The 18,471-nt window shown below is 47.9% G+C and overlaps 1 protein-coding gene across 3 annotated transcripts in view; it reads right to left on the minus strand.

Annotated features, from left to right (window-relative positions):
* The window catches only part of CACNA1E (calcium voltage-gated channel subunit alpha1 E), a 210,875-nt gene that overhangs the window by 72,428 nt on the left and 119,976 nt on the right, over window positions 1-18,471 (minus strand). For all 3 annotated transcript variants that reach the window (XM_065409006.1, XM_065409005.1, XM_065409003.1), the window contains exons 8-17: window positions 10,954-11,069; window positions 7,061-7,114; window positions 6,538-6,627; window positions 5,939-6,148; window positions 3,946-4,058; window positions 3,481-3,593; window positions 3,173-3,304; window positions 2,716-2,788; window positions 1,031-1,148; window positions 461-528 (exon numbers count right to left, since the gene is read on the minus strand). In XM_065409006.1, the coding sequence (XP_065265078.1) occupies window positions 461-528; window positions 1,031-1,148; window positions 2,716-2,788; window positions 3,173-3,304; window positions 3,481-3,593; window positions 3,946-4,058; window positions 5,939-6,148; window positions 6,538-6,627; window positions 7,061-7,114; window positions 10,954-11,069 (1,087 nt within the window). The remainder of the gene's footprint in view (window positions 1-460; window positions 529-1,030; window positions 1,149-2,715; window positions 2,789-3,172; window positions 3,305-3,480; window positions 3,594-3,945; window positions 4,059-5,938; window positions 6,149-6,537; window positions 6,628-7,060; window positions 7,115-10,953; window positions 11,070-18,471) is intronic.

Here is an 18,471-nt window from a genome sequence, read left to right on the forward strand (position 1 = left end):
CCTTCACCAACAGAAACACAGGTTCAAATCCTGCTTAGGTCCCAAGTGGAAGTGAGATTTGGTGGTCATAGCCATCACACTCTTCAAAACTACTGCCCAGGAGAGGCCCAAGGCTGGAAGAGCAGTGCATGACAGAGATGTATTGATAGAGCTCTGAGGGGGAACTGGGCTAGAACAGCAGGTGTGGGGCAAGGTTAGCACTGAGGAGCAGACAGAGGCCAGACTCAGTGCAGCATTACTAGCCCTCCTTTTCCATAAGCACTATGTTTACTCACAAATTTAAAATCAAAGAAGGAAAAAAAATAGGGAATGGGCTTCCAGGTGACCATGACAAGGACTCAGAAGTGGATTCCTGGGCCATATGGCATGGACCCTGTGTGGGGTCCATATGGACAGTCTGAACGAGGCTCATTGGGTAGTAAGGTGGGAGGGGAGGAGGGAGAGCATTAGCATCCCTTACCTTTGTCAGCTCCTGAGCATTGGCTAGGTTGTCCACAGCGATGGCCAAGAACACATTCAGGAGGGTGTCTGGGCGCGTTAAGAGTCGACACGTCATGTGATAATGGCCTGAGCTTCTACAGCGGCCAATAGGGGAACACACAATCCCACCCCCCTTGACACAGAGGAACATGCCGGCTTCAGAGAGAGGAAACCAGCACCACTGAAGGGACCAGGCAGCTGAGGGGCCCTACTTCACTTCAGGGATAAACCCTCTACTTTTCAGAAGCAGAAAGAGGCTGAATTTGAACCAGGGTGGGAGGGAGGGGTCCCACGGCCAGCCTATAGCATGGTTCCTCAGCAGGAGATAGGAGTGCCGAGTGTCAGGGATACACTTTTTCCTCCATGTCTGAGGGGGGTAGGACCAGGCTCTTACCCCTGCCATGTGAGATGCGGAAAGGAACTCTGGGACACCCACTCCCTCAATATGAACAGAGCACTGAGTCTCTGATGAGCAATGGGAGGAGTTATCCCCTCACAGAGAGACAGGACAGAGGGAGCTCTCACTAAAACATAGCAATCAAGAGGATACAGTTTCCAAACAAGGTGAGGATGATGAAGTAGATGGAGGACCACATGCCTGAGCGGACCCCGCCCTGGGAGCGGATCCCGTTGTACATCACCTCGTTCCAGTCCTCGCCCGTCAGGATCTGAACAAACAAACAGGCGGCACTATCACCCACGCTATTATTTTATATATAACCCACCAGTTTTCTATCTGCAAATGTGTGCAGGAGGTGGTCCAAGTATGGAGATCCTGTCTCAGGGACGATCCTGCCCCACAGCTGGGTTACATGGGGAGAAGGGATCTGCTCTGTGGTGAGGAATTAGGTGTCTTCCAGAGATTTTTGGAATCTACAGCGTGTGGCAGCAGAACACCAGCTTTCATTTAATGTAGGGGCGTGGATCTCCACTCCTTTATGCCAGTGTAACTCACTGAAGGCAATGGAGATACACTGGCATAAGCCCCCATGTAACTGCATGGAGAACCAAGCCTTAAGCTTAAGAACATAAGAACATAAGAATGGCCCTACTGGGTCAGACCAAAGGTCCATCTAGCCCAGTATTCTGTCTTCCGACAGTGGCCAGTGCCAGGTGCCCCAGAGGAATGAACAGAACAGGTAATCATCAAGTGATCCATCCCCTGTCACTCATTCCCAGCTTCTGGCAAACAGAGGCTAGGGACACCATCCCTGCCCATCCTGGCTAATAGCCATTGATGGACCTATCCTCCATGAATTTATCTAGTTTTTTTTTGAACCCTGTTATGGTCTTGGCCTTCACAATATCCTCTGGCAAGGAGTTCCATGGGTTGACTGTGTGTTGTGTGAAGAAATACTTCCTTTTATGTGTTTTAAACCTGCTGCCTATTAATTTCATTTGGTGACCCCTAGTACTTGTGTTATGAGAAGTAGTAAACAACACTTCCTTATCTACTTTCTCTACACCAGTCATGATTTTATAGACCTCAATCATATCTCCCCTTAGCCATCTCTTTTCCAAGCTGAAAAGTCCCAGTCTTATTAATCTCTCCTCATATGGAAGCCATTCCATATCCCTAATCATTTTTGTTGCCCTTTTCTGAACCTTTTCCAATTCCAATATATCTTTTTTGAGATGGGGCGACCACATCTGCACACAGTATTCAAGATGTGGGTGTACCATGGATTTATATAGAGGCAACATGATATTTTCTGTCCTATTATCTATCCCTTTCTTAATTATTCCCAGCATTCTGGTCGCTTTTTTGACTGCCGCTGTACATTGAGTGGATGTTTTCAGAGAACTATCCACAATGACTCCAAGATCTCTTTCTTGAGTGGTAACAGCTAATTTAGACCCCATCATTGTATAGTTGGGATCAGGAGCGCCGCCAGATTTTCTGCTGCCCTAGGCAGCGGAAGGTCCCGCCCTGAAATGCTGCCCCCCACAGAGGCGGTGGAAGGTCCCGCTGCCGAAATACCACTGAGGTCGCCGCCCCCCAAATTGTAGCACCCTAGGCAACCGCCTAGGTCGCCTAATGGGTTGCGCCGGCCCTGGTTGGGATTATGCTTTCCAAGGTGCATTACTTTGCATTTATCAAGCTTCTAGATCTTTTGGTTGTAAAGAAAACTTCAGAACATGAACCACCTCGGGTGGTGGATAAGAATCAGATAGCCGGGGGTATTGACTGTATGGTAGAAAAATCCAGCTGCCTCATTTTTACCAGGCCCCTACCTGAAACACTGTCATGATGGCTGCAGGGAAGGTGTCAAAGTTTGCAGAAGGAGTCCCATCCATGAAATTAAATCTGAAAACGAACCAAAGGGAAATGCACAAGCTGGAATATGGAGGTGGCACCACATCACTGTTTTCTGTCCTCTTAGGTCTGCTGCTCCTATAATAGCCTACCCCATCCATTCACCACTTCCCTCGACTTTCCCTTCTTCTTTGTCCCCATTTCACCTTTATCATGAGACAGGTAAGGACCCTGGAGCACTTCTGCAGGAATCTGAACAGACATCATGCCCATCGTGCCCTGAACTAGCCTGATCTAAGGTCCTTCAGAAAAAGGAACATTATTGGTAATCTGGTGAGAGCTGGTGGGTCAGTGTTTTCCTTGAAAGGGTGGGAGATGATATTATTCACTGTAAATAAAAGGGCTCCAATCTTCCCTGGCCTTTCATGCACTTACCTGCCTCCAAACAGCTGCATTCCCAACAGAGCGAAGACAACAATGAAGAGGAAAAGGAGGAAGAGCAAGCTGATTATCGACTTCATGGAACTCATCAGGGAGACCACCAAATTCCTCAGGGATGCCCAATACCTGGAAAATGCAGATGTTACTGTAGCACTAGTAGGAGGACTGTGCAAAACAAGGGGAATCTGGATCTGTGATGGCAGCCAGGCGAAAGCTAGGAGCCAGAAGGGGATAGGGCAAGGGCCAGGTGGGCCGAGGGGTAGGGAGCCAATAGGCAGGGACGTATGTTCCTCTTTACTTACTTCGTTATTTTAAATATTCTCAGAAGACGGAGGGCTCGTAAGACGCTGATCCCAAAAGAGGTTCCTGGTCTGAAGATAGCCCAGACCACTTCAAAGATGCTTCCCACTGTGACCTGGGGGATCAGAAACACACATGAGAATAGAGCCTGCGTACATAACATGGGCTTAGAGTGTCAAGGACCATAGTAATCACAGGAAGTCCCTCTCAGGTGTGCAACTCCATGTGATGGCCAGCCCTATGTAATCCGAAGCTAGTAGTTTGGATCTCAGTACTGCTGTAACATACTATGTTGCTTGCCTTTCTAACCCTTCTACTAGGAACACCCCCTCCCCACAGCCCTCTGGAAGGACTGTCCCATTCCCCTTCCCCTCTTTAAGTTATGTTGTAACCCCTCCCCTCCCCCCAGAGACCTGCAGACTGTTCTGCTGCCTACAACATTTGCTCTAGTTTCATGCACTGCTTACCCCACAGTCAAAGCAGTTGAAAGAGGAATGAAAGTAAAGGCGCGGCCCCATTCCATACATCTTTAAGGACATCTCCAGGAGGAAGAGCCCAAGGAACAGGAACTCTGCATAGTCTGAAACAGGGAAATTCAGGTGCATTAGCTACACATCTGCTTCTCCTTATCTGTGCTTAGAAAACAGTGTAAAGAGCTGATACAGTGACCCTTGCATGGGGTGTCAGCAGACAAACCTTCAACACTCCAGGAGAACCTCTACCACTTGATCTAAAGGAATAACTCCATTAGCTGGTTGCAGCTGTAGGTTATTAACCCCTAGTGGCCCAGCCACTGCAGGGGGACATGACAGACTTTACCAATGTGTTATGCTGATACTAGATTTTATGGGACCTTGTGCAAAGACAAGCAGAGTCCTCAAACAGAGCTCACTAATCCACTCAGCACATTCTAGGAGACAGGACAACCAGACAGGGGGATCAAGGTCCTTTTCACTGACTCTGTAGGGAAGGAATGTGGAATTGGTTGCTTCTCTCTGGAGATCTAGGAAGTTTGTGCATCATTAGCTGGTACGCAGAGAATGGATTAAGGTGCTTGCCTTCATGAATCATAGATAACTGGACCCCCAAACTAAGTTTTCAAAGGGTGTGTGTTATTAGGGAGAGTGTCACAGAAGAACGGGTGCACTCACTTAAGTGAAGTCACTTCTGCAGTGGAACACAGCTGTGGTTTAACAGCACACAACAAACACTACAAAACACTTTTAGGGGCAGAAATGAAGAACTTCTCCAAATTAAACTGCAGGGGAACTTTCATAGCCCTGATGTAATTACTCCACAGCTGAAGTCTGGGCAGGACATGCAGTTATCAGCTGTACGCTTGTGAAAAGTGTCACAGGATCTTTCAGGAACATTAGTGGCCAAGTCAGTTTTCCATATTGTCCAAAAGGTGGCTCTCATTAGAACCAGCTGCCATACCACACCATCTTGTGCTGACATCTCAGCAGACAGCTTCATAGACTTGAGCTGAATCCGTATTTGAATGGGAGTCTTTCAAGGTGTAGCAGGAGTGGTATACATTCAATAGGTGTTACTCATCCTACCGTGTGAGTACTGAACCAATGCCCCAGGAGCACTATGTTGCTGTCTGTAGGACAAAATGTAAAACTGAGGTTCTGATTATTCATGGCCATTAGTTCACGGCTGTCAGATCTACAGCAATTTTTTTTAACTCTGGTGCCCTGGACAAACTCTAATTGGGAATTATATTCTGTCTCCCTTCAATCCTCATTGGATTCAGTTGGCTGTAAAACACTTCTCATTTGTGCCCAGATCTCTTGTGTAGTGTCATTGTTTCTATTAAACAACTCAAGGATGGCTGCATTTCTATGCTGGGACAAAGGATTCCACTCCGACCTATCTCAGAAGGGTGTTAATTAGTCTTTGTTCATTACATTACTACAGCAGGGTAAACTTACTATTATGTCCCCACTTCACACTGATACAAAACAGTCACCTCCCTTGCAATCTGTATTGGATTTGAATGACATGAGTCCAGTCAAACTCATTCTTGTTTATCTGCTGGGAGGGAAGCAGAACTGAAAATGATTTCAGTGATGATGAGCAAGACAGCGGGCATCAGTGGAAATGGGCTGTGTACAATATTCAGGATGGCAAGCGTGATTCTGATCTCCCTCCAGGTTCATGCCAGTCTGATCCCATTGACCTCAATGGAGTTCACTCCTGATTTACACTGGGGTGACAAGAGAATCAGACCCAGCGCCGCCAACAGCTAAAGATCTTCCTGTAACAGGCTGTGAGTTGCTGCCCTCTCCAGTCCTCCTGGAAAGGCAGCAAACCATGCCATATGCTGATATTCCTGGGGCTCCAAGCAGCCACGTCTTACTTGCACTGATGGCTGACCCGGGGTCAGTGGGGTTGGTGTTCTGTACAGCCTGTCGCTGTAACACAACCAAACAAGGAGAGGGACCTGGAACTCACAGAGGAGGTGGGTGAGCCACGGAGGCTGGTTGTGATGGACAATGGCAACGCAGGCAGTGTTGAGAGCCACCAAGCTCAAGACGGTCCAATAAAACACTTGGGATTTCACCATATGGCGAACAGAGATGCGCAGAAGTCGCTCCTTGTGCCGGAAATAGGAGGCGCCATCCACTTTAGCGCTCCTGATGCTGCCACGAGCAAGAGGGGTACCTGAGGGGGAGAGGCCAGAAGAGAACAATGGAACACAGTGGTTTTGCTCAGCAGAGGACCTGACCAGGTCAATCTCCCTTCTGACCAGGGGATGGGAGGAATTATTTCCTCACTCAAGAGCTCCACTATGGCAGGATGGGCTTAACCTGCCAGCTCCTATACAAGCTCTGTAAAGCAGCAGAAACAGTGTGGGGGCTCCATTCTCTGTGCTAACAACGGACAGAAACATAAGGTCTTAGCCCATCTCCACTTTGGCTTTACTCCCCTCAGGATTTTACAAGATGCTCCACATCATTAGAGGACTTGTGGGGAGGAGACTCTGGACTGCCTTAGCATTGGGCTCCGAGAAAGAGTCTATCACACAGGCTGGCGAACTGGCCTCCACTCACCCACGGAGGAGATATCGACGCAATGTTCGTCACTCGAGTCACGATTCACTGCTTCTGTCCGGTTCCTTTTGATGGTTGCTCTCCTGAGCACTGGAAATGAAGAAGAGGGGAACTCTAGTTACCACTGCATCTAAATGCTGCCCGCAGACTGTTCGACCGACTCCTATCCAGGCTGTTACTTGGTACCCAGCTAACCCGGTAATCGGGGTCTCAGTAACTGAATGGGGCTGCCGTCCAGTTCCCAGCACTAAAGTAAGTCAGGCGCTCTGTACCGAGAGAGGCTACAGATTGGCTCCATGCTCTCTGGCGTGTTGCACCCTCCCTAACCAGGAGAGGCTGCTGTCGAGCCCCACTGCTCTAACATGATGGCCTCCTGTTAACCAGCAGAAACAGTGGTTTAGTTCCCAGCACTCCCCATAATCACGTATCTAGTTCCCATTGCTCTAGTGAGTTAAACTGGAGGTTGTAGCTGGAGACAGAAAAGGGAATGCAGCTACATTAGCTAGCTTATTGTTTTCCTTACCTTCCAAGGCTGATGTCCCAGCATTTTTATTCTCTTCAGCCAGCATTACTTCCTCTGCATAAAAACAAATGGTTTAGTAAATTGTCTCCAAGTGTCTGATATACCAGGGAATGAAAAAAAGAAAGCTCAGAGCTCCCACAGACTTCACGTCTGGTGCTCCCAGCCAGAGGGAGGAGGAAGGGCAGTGAGGGAGAAAGAGACAGAGAACCCGTCAGAATCATAGAAATGTAGGAGTGGAAGGGACCTTGATAGGTCATCTAGTCCAGTCCCCTGCACTAAGGCAGGACTCAGTATTATCTAGACCATCTCTGACAGGTGTTTGTCTAACCTGCTCTTAAAAACCTCCAATGATGGAGATTCCACAGCCTCCCTCGGCAATTTATTCCAGTGCTTAACCACCATAACAGTTAGGAAGTTTTCCCTAATGTTCAACCTAAATCTCCCTTGCTGCAATTTAAGCCCATTGCTTCTTGTCCTGGCCTCAGTGGATAAGTAGAACTATTTTTAACCATCTCTTCATAACAACCTTCTATGTACTTGAAGACTGTTACCATGTCTCCCCTCAGTCTTCTCTTCCCCAAACTAAACGAACCAATTTTTTTCAAACTTCCCTCATAGGTCATGTTTTCTAGACCTTTAATCATTTTTTTGTTGCTCTCCTCTGGGCTTTCTCCAATTTGTCCACATCTTTCCTGAAATGTGGTGCCCAGAACTGGATACAATACTACAGCTGAGGCCTTATTAGTGCTGAGTAGAGTGGAAGAATTACTTCCTGTGTCTTGTTTACCACACTCCTGCTAATACAACTCAGAATGATATTTGCCTTTTTTGCAACCGTGTTACACTGTTAACTCATATTTAGTTTGTGATCCACCATAGCCCTCAGATCCTTCTTTGCAGTACTCCTTCCTCGGCAGTCATTTCCCATTTTGTATCTGTGCAACTGATTATTCTTCCCTAAGCGGAGTATTTTTTATTTGTCCCGATTGAATTTCATCCTGTTTATTTCAGACCATTTCTCCAGTTTGTCAAGAGCATTTTGAATTTGTTTTGAAGGTGAAACGATGGAGGAAAGGCAGCATCCATTACATGAGAAAGCCATGTAGTGAAATGGAACAGTTCCACCATATGACAGCAACATGAGATAACACATGATTAGTCAGGAGATGCTGCTACACTGCCATTAGTGTTGATTAGAACTGTACTAATGTGCAGTGGAGACTGGGAGCCCCACCATGGCTTCCTGCACCTTGTGAATGAGCAGATACAATTTGACAGTAGTGGAAAGAGTCAGCTACACAACACTACATCAGCCAATCGGAAAGAAAAATGACTTCCAATCCACTGTCCTGCTGCCTCCTCCAAGAAGAAAGCTCTCTTAAAGGCCAACAAAGATGTTTAATAAGTAGAGCCGGGCTATGTTTTTAGACAAACGTTTATTCATTTATTTGATGAAAAATGCTTTTTCAGTTGACCTTAAACTATTCACAAATGTTTACACCAATAATTTTGGTTAGTCACAAAATGGCCATAGGAGGAAGTGATGGTCATGCTACCACCCCTCCATTATAGCCTTTTGCCCAGTGATTAGGGCACTCCCTGGATTGTGGGAGATGCAGGTTCAAATCCCCACTCTAGAACAGACGCAAAACGGGACCTTTTAAATTCACCGAAAATTCTGAAAAATTTCAGATTCGGTTTGATGAGAACTGATTTTTTTATCCAAAATTCTTGGGTCTCCAAAACATGTCTGGAAATCTCCACTCTGCCTTGCAGGATTCCCAGTACGCCCTGCTTCCACTCAGAGCAGAAATACTATGGAAACAACACTTCTTGTTGCATTTGGGGCTTCCTTTTCTGTCCCAGCCAGAACCAGAAAACACATAGGCATGAACCAAAACCCTAGATCCAAACTCCCCCGAACACTGGAGAAGTCTGGAACTAGATCTACAGCTGAACTTTGTGGCTCAGGCTCATCTTGAAGTTAATAAAACTTCTGTGAATCTCAACACATTGTTGGTATGAGTTTTGAATGAAGGTGCAAGTCTTTTCTTATTTTATCTGAATCCATTCCCCCAATCCTATTTAAAAACCCTTCCTACACACCATGCCCTAAACAGAATCCTTTGGCTAAATTCTTCGGTGACAAACGAGGACATAAGTGACACACTGGTGACAACTTAGAAAACAGGTATGATATCCAAAGTCTATATCGTGCCTATTTGGAAATCTATAGCTGTGCAGAAAAAGCCTTCATTCTCTTAGATGCAGTCACAGGTCGGGAGCTGGGGATGGAATTGTTCTCATCAAAAAAGTTCTCATCAAAGGGACCATGCATCCAGTCAGAAAACCCTGCAGGGGTGGAACTGGCTGGAAAGTGACTAACTGACCCTCACCTACTCTAATTTATGGCCCCACCATAGTAGATAACTTCAGAAAATGAAAAGCCCCACCCAGGCCTCTCAGTGTGGCGGGAAGTCCAACCACACAGAGTTTCAATATTTAACATATGGAACTGGCACCTCTATGTAAGTCATACGTACACACACAAATCTTTGTTAGAGTGAAGTGAAGCACATGCTGGTGGTTTGACTTGTATACGACCTTTCAGTAATGTGATAGTTAAAAGAAAATCACAAAAAACAAACATTAGAAACCCAGGAAATTCAGGGTTAAAGTTAAACTAGAAATCCAAATCTCATTCACAGCTATGTTACCAAACTGCCTTAACTCTGTCCACCTATCATTGGCCCTTCTTTGCATGCACAATATTAAAAATACGCTCCCCGGAATGTGGGCTTGATAATCTGGTTTGTACGTCCACCTTTTCAACACAGCTGCTAAGTGCTATGTTGGGTCATCACACCTGCTGAGGCTGTTTTCCTGAAAGCTCTGAGTTCATGATCTGAGGCTGAGAGGGTTGTGCGCATGGAGATGTGTTAGCTCGGTCACTAATGACACCTGGACAAACGGCTGCCCCATGGACGCATTAGTGCTGAGCTCCTCCTGTGCTCAGCATCTCCCAAGATCAGCTCCTTCCTGAGGATGGGGAATGCTAACATACTAACGGCAATCTGTCAGACTCCTGTCCGTGTGCTGTGCATGACTGCCAAGGTGGTCATACAGCAGCATAACCACTCTGGTTTCCATGCTGCAGGGAGCTCCGTGCAGGCCCAGGGATCTCCCTGGGGGAGCTCCCTGCAGGACTGGTGGGTGGAGGTTGTATGGAACACTAGAATTGTGGCCAAACTACTTAGTACTGGAGGATAAGTCGGAATTTCTGATTTCCAAAGGGCATCCTTATGGGAGAAGAGCGAAAATCTTTTAGCTGTGTCATTGGGCAGCTGTGTTAATGGCCACTTAAGTTAGCTCCAATGCTCGTAGGCTACCAAACACGTTGTCCCACCCACTCCGCCTGGGATTTAGATATGCCTTGTTTGCACGTTCAGTATCACAGTGTACCAAAGGAATACACACCTTAGCCAAATCCTGCCCTCGCTTCTACCCATGTCACCTCCTCGGATGGCAGTGGACGTACGCATTTGTAACCAAAGGTGAAATTCAGCCCAACCATAGCACCTTTCATGCACTCTGGCCTCCAACGCGCAGTTCAGTCGCATGCGACTCAGCAGAACATTTTCTGCCCCGGTGAAATATTTTGTGGGGGAAGCGTGCAGCAGAGACAGTCTGGGTGTGGGGGAGGGGCAGAGAACCGTATGGACCCACAAGCTGTACAATACGGAGCTAATTCATTCATCAGTGATGGCAGCCTCCGACTTCGCAGGCATCTGCTGAACTACAGAGTGAGAGCAGCAGCTCCCCTCCCCCGAGCCAGTGGGGTCACCCCGTCATTCACATTGAAATGCTGACCCTAGGCCTGCCACTAGCCTTACCTGCTTTGTCTATCCACGCCCTATAGCCATTCAATTCCCGTTCGATCTGCTGCTGGCGACGCAGCTTCATGAAGGCTCTGCGGTTCTCCACCCGCTCTCGCTCTTTGGCAAATTCCCTGTAGACACAGAAGGGCAACGTTGGTTTTATTGAAGAACCGTGGCATGGCTGGGATAAGAAAGAGGTGTGTGTGAGAAAGAGAGAGAGAGAGCGAGCAGGGCAGCACAGCTAGGGCAAGGGTGTGTGTGTGCAAGATGGCACGGCTGGGACCATGGTGTGTATGCGCATGTGAGCAGGATGTTATGGCTGGGACCATTGATGTGTGTGTGTGTGTGCGCACGCACGCAGGGTGGTATGGCTGGGATCAGTGGGGTGGTGTTTGCAGGGTGGCACGGCTGGGATCATGGTGTATGTTTGTGTGCATGCAGGGTGGTATGGCTGGGACCATGGTGTGTGTGTGTGTGTGTGTGTGTGTGTGTGTGTGTGCGCGCGCAAGCGCAGGGTGGTATGGCTGGGACCATTGGGGGGACAGTGTGTGCAGGGTGGCACAGCTGGGATCATGGTGTGTATGTGTGTGTGTGTGTGCAGGACAGCACAGCAGGGCCAGTGGCAGGGTTGGGACAGGGCTGGGCCAGTGCTGTGCAAGTTGGCCCAGTTGGGGTAGAAGGGTGGGCATGGAGCAGCATGGCCGGGACAGGGGACAGCTCTCAGGGCACAATGTGGGGTGGCAGGCTTCGAGGGATGGACAGAAGGATAATACTTGGGAGGACTGGGAGGAGAGCCAGCGCGGTGGAGGGGTGGTCACACAGCTGGCCGGCTAGGGCACAGGGAAGTCAGAGGGATGACTGATGCAGATGGAAACACTGCCCTCGGACTGAGGCACACGGAGGAAGGCTGGCTGGAGCAGATGGGTGAGATGAACAGATCTACTGAGTCAAAGCATCAGTATAACTGGGATGAAAGGGACCAATGGATGGGACCAAGGTACAGATGGAGCAAATCTACAGTGTGGTGCATGGAGGGGGGTGAATCAGTAGGAAAAGTAAGAAGGGGTCAGTGTGGGAGAGAGGAGTGAAGCTGATGAATGTGCAATGAAATCCCCATGTTCTCCAGCATCCCTGACCGGGGCAGCCCTGCCCAGCACCAGTGAATGGTCCAGAGGGGCAGGTTATGGCCCAGATATTAACTCAACTCTCCCTCCTCCCAGTGCTCACCAAGGTCTGCCCCCCCCCCGACCCCCTTTCAAAGGTGTGGGAGGCACGAGTGGGCGGGACATGCAGATGCTCTGTAGACTCCTTAGCGTCCCTCCACTTGGATGGGAGGAAAGAAATAGCAGATGGGACCTGAGAAGGGGCATGCGCAGTGGGTGAAGAGCCAACGCTAGGTAACCCCAGAGGGTGGGCAGTCTGGGGCAGGTAGAGCCAGACCCTGCAGTGCGTGATACAGGAAGCCAGGTGAGAGCATTCCTGCTGCATGAACTGATATTCTCTCAGCCCATCTCCCAGAGAGATGCTTAAAACCCCACTCAGTCACTATGTGCTGGCTTGTAGTAGGCACAGCTCCTCTTTACACACACTGCAGTGTTGCTGGGGGGGGGGCGGTAGAATGCATTATTAAGACAAAATTTATTCCACTGCAGCCCTGCTGTGTGCTCCATGGATCTGTGCAAGCTGGGGAAGGCCAGGGTGCAGATGTGAGAGGAGGGGAACTCCCCCTCTGCCCCCCCACAGAGCTGACAGCCCAGCACGGGAATGAGGCGAAGAATCAAAAATGACCAATGTGACCCAGGTGAACACATTTTTCCACCCTTGCTGCACGGCACTGCCTGAGCGCTGTGGTCCCACCCGGCCAAAGAGACTCTCCATCTCTCAGTCATGGAAAACAGATCGGACAGATATTTTAAGTGTGCAGCCTCCTCAGTGCCTGACTTCACAGCCCCTTCTGTCAGGAGAGCAGGGGTCTGAGGGGGATGGGCAGAGGGCCCCTCGGCATGCCACTTGAGTCACTGACAGTTCATGGGTTTGCTCTGGATCAAGTGCCCAAGGGTTTTGGGGTTTATCCTTTGAGGCTATCCACATGCCCCTTCTGCTCCCAGACAGCTCTCAAACACTGAGACTGGGTCCCCTTCCACCTCAACAGGGCTTGTCCAAGGTCACCTAGGAAGGCTGTAGCAGAGCTGGGAACCCAGCTCTCCTGAGTCCCAGTCCAGGGCTGGACCATCCTATCTCTGTTGTCTTATTTCTTGTTCTTATTTAGTCACCCATTCCTTGTTTGAGGGAAGGCTGTTGATCACGTGTGCACTAGCACAGGGGATTGGGGACATTTTCTAAGCCAAAAATACACAGCTATACATCTGGGCAGACTCTACGGTGGCTCGGCTGCATGGGAAGTCATTTCTTTTCCTCAGGTTTACTCGTACAGCACAGAGCGCACTGGGTCATTTGGTGCAATGATCATAATGCTCAAAGCTCAACTAAATCTGATCAGGTCCTGCAGCAGGAGCCCCTGCACAGCAATCAGTCAGGGTCAGGTGGGGAAAGGAAACAGAGGAGTAGCCCTCCCTATTTTAATACTCTACTATCTTTAAGAAGAAACAAACAGATTAGTATGTTTCAAAGGAAGATCTGAGACACATAAGTAAGGGATGCCTCCGGGGCACCGCTAATGATCAGCCCTCGTGCTTCATAGTCTAAGCAGTTCCTCACTCAAGAGGCAGGAGGAGATTTCCCCTTCGTGGGATAAGGTTGCATGACGGGGGCTAGATTTTCAAACAGAGCTCAGCTCCTGTTTAGGCACCTGCACAATTGGGCCAGGTTTTCCAGAGTTCAGCACTCAATGCACTGAGCTGTTTTGAAAACCTGGCCCAGTTTGTGGGTGCTGAGCTCCTTTGAAAATTCTGACCTTGAGAATAGTGTATGTGTGTGTGGCGGGGAGAGGTCAACCTTCCTCTGAAACATCCAGCTTTGGCTGTGTCCAGAGAGAGGACACTGGACTACTGGGTCTGATCTGGTGTCTCCTGTAGTTACTATCATAAAAGGAAACCACAGAAGCTAAAATCTATGAGTGGATTTCCTTTGGACTCCAGCATACACCTATAAATATCAGGAAACTCAGAGTAAAGGCTGAGATTCCCTCCTTAACCCACCACCATTGTACTTGCATGCTGCTGGCTCACCACACTCTGGGAATCGTACCTACTGCAATCCCTAGGCACAGCAGGGGACAGCTAGAGAAAATGGAGTTTCTGCATCAACTCTAGTTTACTCCTGACTGGTTAACCCCTTGATGGCACTAGAACAGGAGGCATTTGTGGCTGGAGACCCAACCACCAGGTGGGTTAACTCCCTGCTCCACGGCAGCCATGCCTGATGCAGGAGCTGCTCCTCCATTTCCACCCATCCCCATCCCTGATGCACCTGAATGGAGGGTCAAAGGATTAATCTACGTGAGGGAGAACTTCTAAAGGGTTTGTAGGGAGACCCCTCTCTCTGTAGAAACTGCTTTGCTTTAGTGATCAGCAATGCACACTCCTCCGATTCAGTACAAATAAAGCTTTTGTGTATGGATTCAGGGTCTCTCACTGTTGTCATAGTAACCCAGTGAGAAATGAACCCCTCCGGGATGGGCAAGCCTGCAAGATTCAAAGACATACTTAGGTACACACACAGCTCTACAAGTCTACACACATGAGCATTAATGCTCATACTGGAACACAGAGGCTCACCCATCTGTATGCTTTGCACACGCACATGCTGGACATACACAGACAAAGAAAAGCACACATACGCAGACAAACTTGTGATCATACTAGCACATATATACACCATGCCCCATCTTTCACAAAAAAAACCACGCACACACCTGAGGCTTCACACTCACGCCCCAGATTACTCAGACAGCAATACACACATAGACCCTACCCAAATGTATGAAAACACATGAAATAAATAAATCCATAAATACAATCTTCTGCAATCACACACATGATCAAAGACATACATGCAAACAATATGTATGCACACAGGCAGGAAAACACACAAACACATAAACACACCATGCACCTGTGCAAACTTGCATACATACATTCCCATAACTATATATAGATATGCATATGCTAATACGCAAATAGAACTATATACCTATACATACATTCACTCAAAATGCATGATCATATGCTGACAATTCTGGTTTACATACTTGTGTACACACATCAGTGACCATATTCATAAGCAAACATGCACCTTTCCTGTATGCTGCTATACAGAATGACCACCATACCAATATGAACAAACATGCAGGACTACATGCACTTATGTATGTATAGACCAAAAGGTCGATGCAGAAATAGAAACATGGGAAAATATGCCAAATAACACACCTATGGAACTGAAATACACAGGCTCATAAACATACTGCCTGCAGGCATGGCACACACATCAATACAGGACCCATATGCATGGAAGCTCACATGACTACACACACTGTACAAAGTGATGCATTTGCTTTACACACCCACACATGCATGTTTAGTCATAAGCATAAGATGACACATGCACGCACACACACTCTGTGTTGCCACTTGCATAGACACAATACTTTCAGGATATAAACCTACATATACAACCATACGCCTATGTAGACTCCCACTCCCATACCCACAGTGGGCCAAATTAATCTCTGCTGTAACTCCATTGAAGGAAATGTATGCACATGTGTGAAATGTATGAATTCTGCACGTTGTGCCCAGACATACATAGGCACACACATGCGGGTGTGTGGCATGTATACAAACACACACACCGAGCACATGGCTAAGGTAAATGTCAGTCACAATACTTGAGCAGGTACAAAAGCCCATGATGCATGAAGAATAAGACACAAAGAAGTTCACTTCATATACTGCACCCCCCTTCTGGCCCCGCAGCATTCTAATTACAGCATGAAAGAGGCATGATTATGAAGAACAAATGGCTGTGTTCTTTTACAAGACAAGTGTCTCACTCCTCTGAGATCCCAGCAGCCATCTCTCTCCCCAAAACATTCAAAGGAATCTAAAGAATTGTATGTCTGCTTTAGAGGGAGTTTGAGTTTATTACCCAGGCAGAACCATTACACACTTAACATTGTGTGGGTATTTTTTTGTGGGGAAAAAAAAGTTCTGACTGTTCCCAGAATCCCTTGTTTAAGCATTTTTAATTCCATCTCAGGAAGGTTAAGTTTCCTGCCGGTCTGGCGTTCGCATCAAACGGCTCTCCCCCTCCATCTGCGGACGTCAGACTAAAATGAGACCTTCTCTACTCCTACACTAGAGCAGGAGGGAGGAGAGCATTGAGAGAAAAGGAGACTGAAAATGGGAGAAAGAGGGAATGAGAGGAGAAAAGGAATGGGAGAGGGGATAAGAAAGAATCTTTAACAGCCAATCAGCAGATAGGCTCACAGCTCTTGGCTTAACATTTGGGAACAAGGTGTGTGGGCAGCATTGCAGAGGGCAGTAAAAATAATCTGTGCAGAAGTGTCTATTCTGGATCATTCATTACCTCCTGATCTCTGCTTACCAGCAGGTTCTGAGTGCCACAAAACAGGGAGACACCCAACAAACTAAGAGGTTGTCTGCATTTGACATGCTATAGTGCTGCAGCTGCTTCAGTGTAGCCACTACCAATGCTGACGGGAGGGGTTCTCCACCCACCTCCCACACAGGCGACAGCTCTGTCTACACTGGGGGTTAGGTCAACTTCGCTTCACAACCCTGAACAACGTAGCTGAGTTGAGCTAATTTTTAGTGTAGACCGGGCCTAAGCTAATTTGGGTCAAAGGTCGGGCTACCACGATTCCCAGTTTGTTCTGCTGCTTGAGCTCATTGCTTTGTCACAACATTGTTATCGTCTGATACCACCTCATGGGGTAAAGCTTCACCTTCAGGGCCACGTAACAGCCAGCAAGCCCAACGTGCAGGGCAAAAGCCAGCAGAGCTCCAACTATCTTGTGAAAGTGAGCGCAAGTGGCTACCCTGCTGCTGCTGCAGGAAGCTGGTGTTTTAAGACCCACTCTCCTCCAGATGAAAAGCTCAGGTGAGCAGGAAGGAGTATCAGTTTCTGCAAGGTCCTGGCCCCCACTAGGTGGATGAGCTGGCTAGGAGGTCTCTTTCTGGTTTTCATTCACTGAGTGCCAATAGTGGGCCCTCCACTGCACGAAAGATACAGGAGACACATCTTGGGTGAGATACTTCAGCACCACCGCAGTCAATAGAACAATGCTGATTTACCCCAGCTGAGAATCTGGCCCCATCTCTTTTCCCTCTTGCCTGTCCCTGCCATCTTCTGAAATGCTTGGCAGCTCCCACTTTGGCTGTGCAGGTGGCCTTGCCTTCTTTATCTGAAGGAGCCACTTGCTTAGCGAGAGAAGCTGTCGTAACTGTGCGACAATGGTGAAAGAGATGGAAGTGAGCGTCTCAAGAGGCTCAGTCTGTTTAGCTTAAGAAGGAGAAGGTTAAGGGGTGACTTGATCATGGTCTCCAAGTACCTATCTGGGAAACAGACATTGAATAATCGGGGGCTCTTCAACTTAGCAGAGAAAGGTGTAAGAGGAGCCAATGGCTGGAAGTTGAAGGTAGACAAATTCAGACTAGTACTAAGGTGCAAATTTTTAACACTGAGGGTAATTAGCCATGGGAACAATTTACCAAGGGCTGTGGCAGATTCTCCATCACTGCAAATCTTTAAATCAAGATGGGATGTTTTTTCTAATAGGTAAGTTCTAGTTCAAACAGGAGTCAATTCAGGGAAGTCCTATGGACTGTGTTATACAGGCGGCCAGACCTAGACCTTCACAGTGTTCTCCTCTGGCTTTACAATCTAGGAAATGGATCCAAGAAGAAACCCAGCCAGAGAGGCGGTTTGGTAATGAAAACAGCCGTTTTCAAGGACTGAATCCCCGGAGAAGCCAATGGAAACTTCCCCTTCCCAATCCCCCTTTCTGCAGCTTTATTAGACACAGTGAGCTTACACCCTCTCAGCGCATGAGGCAGGACAGTCCAGTGCACCCTCCTTAATCCTCATTAAGGGGGTGGGGTTTACACTGATGGTCTCTTTCCACTGCAGTCAAACCCTTGTTTGGGAAGACCTAATTTAGGGGTTGATGCTGAGAGAGGGCTTTCCTGGGTGTGGCAGGTGTTCAGCATGTCCAGGGATTGGGCCCAGTCCACTAATGCTCTATTTTCAAAAATAAAATTTGTCAGATTGAGAATCTCGAATATGGGCTAATTGCTTTTGTCCATTAGGAGGAGGGGGGAAAATAAGTTAAACTCAATGTAACGGATTATTTCATTTCAAAGAGACACATTACTGAACAGGGCAGCAGCGGAGGCTGGTGACATCTGAAAGTGGGTGGGCGAAATTGACAGATCAAGGATTGCTCAGAACCAATTTACAGCACTGGGTAAAGATAATGCTGTAGCTGAGTAAGAACCGGGCAGGCAATGCTGATTGACAGCCATTTAGAGACATTCCAAACCAGATGGA

The sequence above is a fragment of the Emys orbicularis genome, chromosome 8 (assembly GCF_028017835.1).
Source record: "Emys orbicularis isolate rEmyOrb1 chromosome 8, rEmyOrb1.hap1, whole genome shotgun sequence".
In the NCBI taxonomy this organism is placed as follows: Eukaryota; Metazoa; Chordata; order Testudines; family Emydidae; genus Emys; species Emys orbicularis.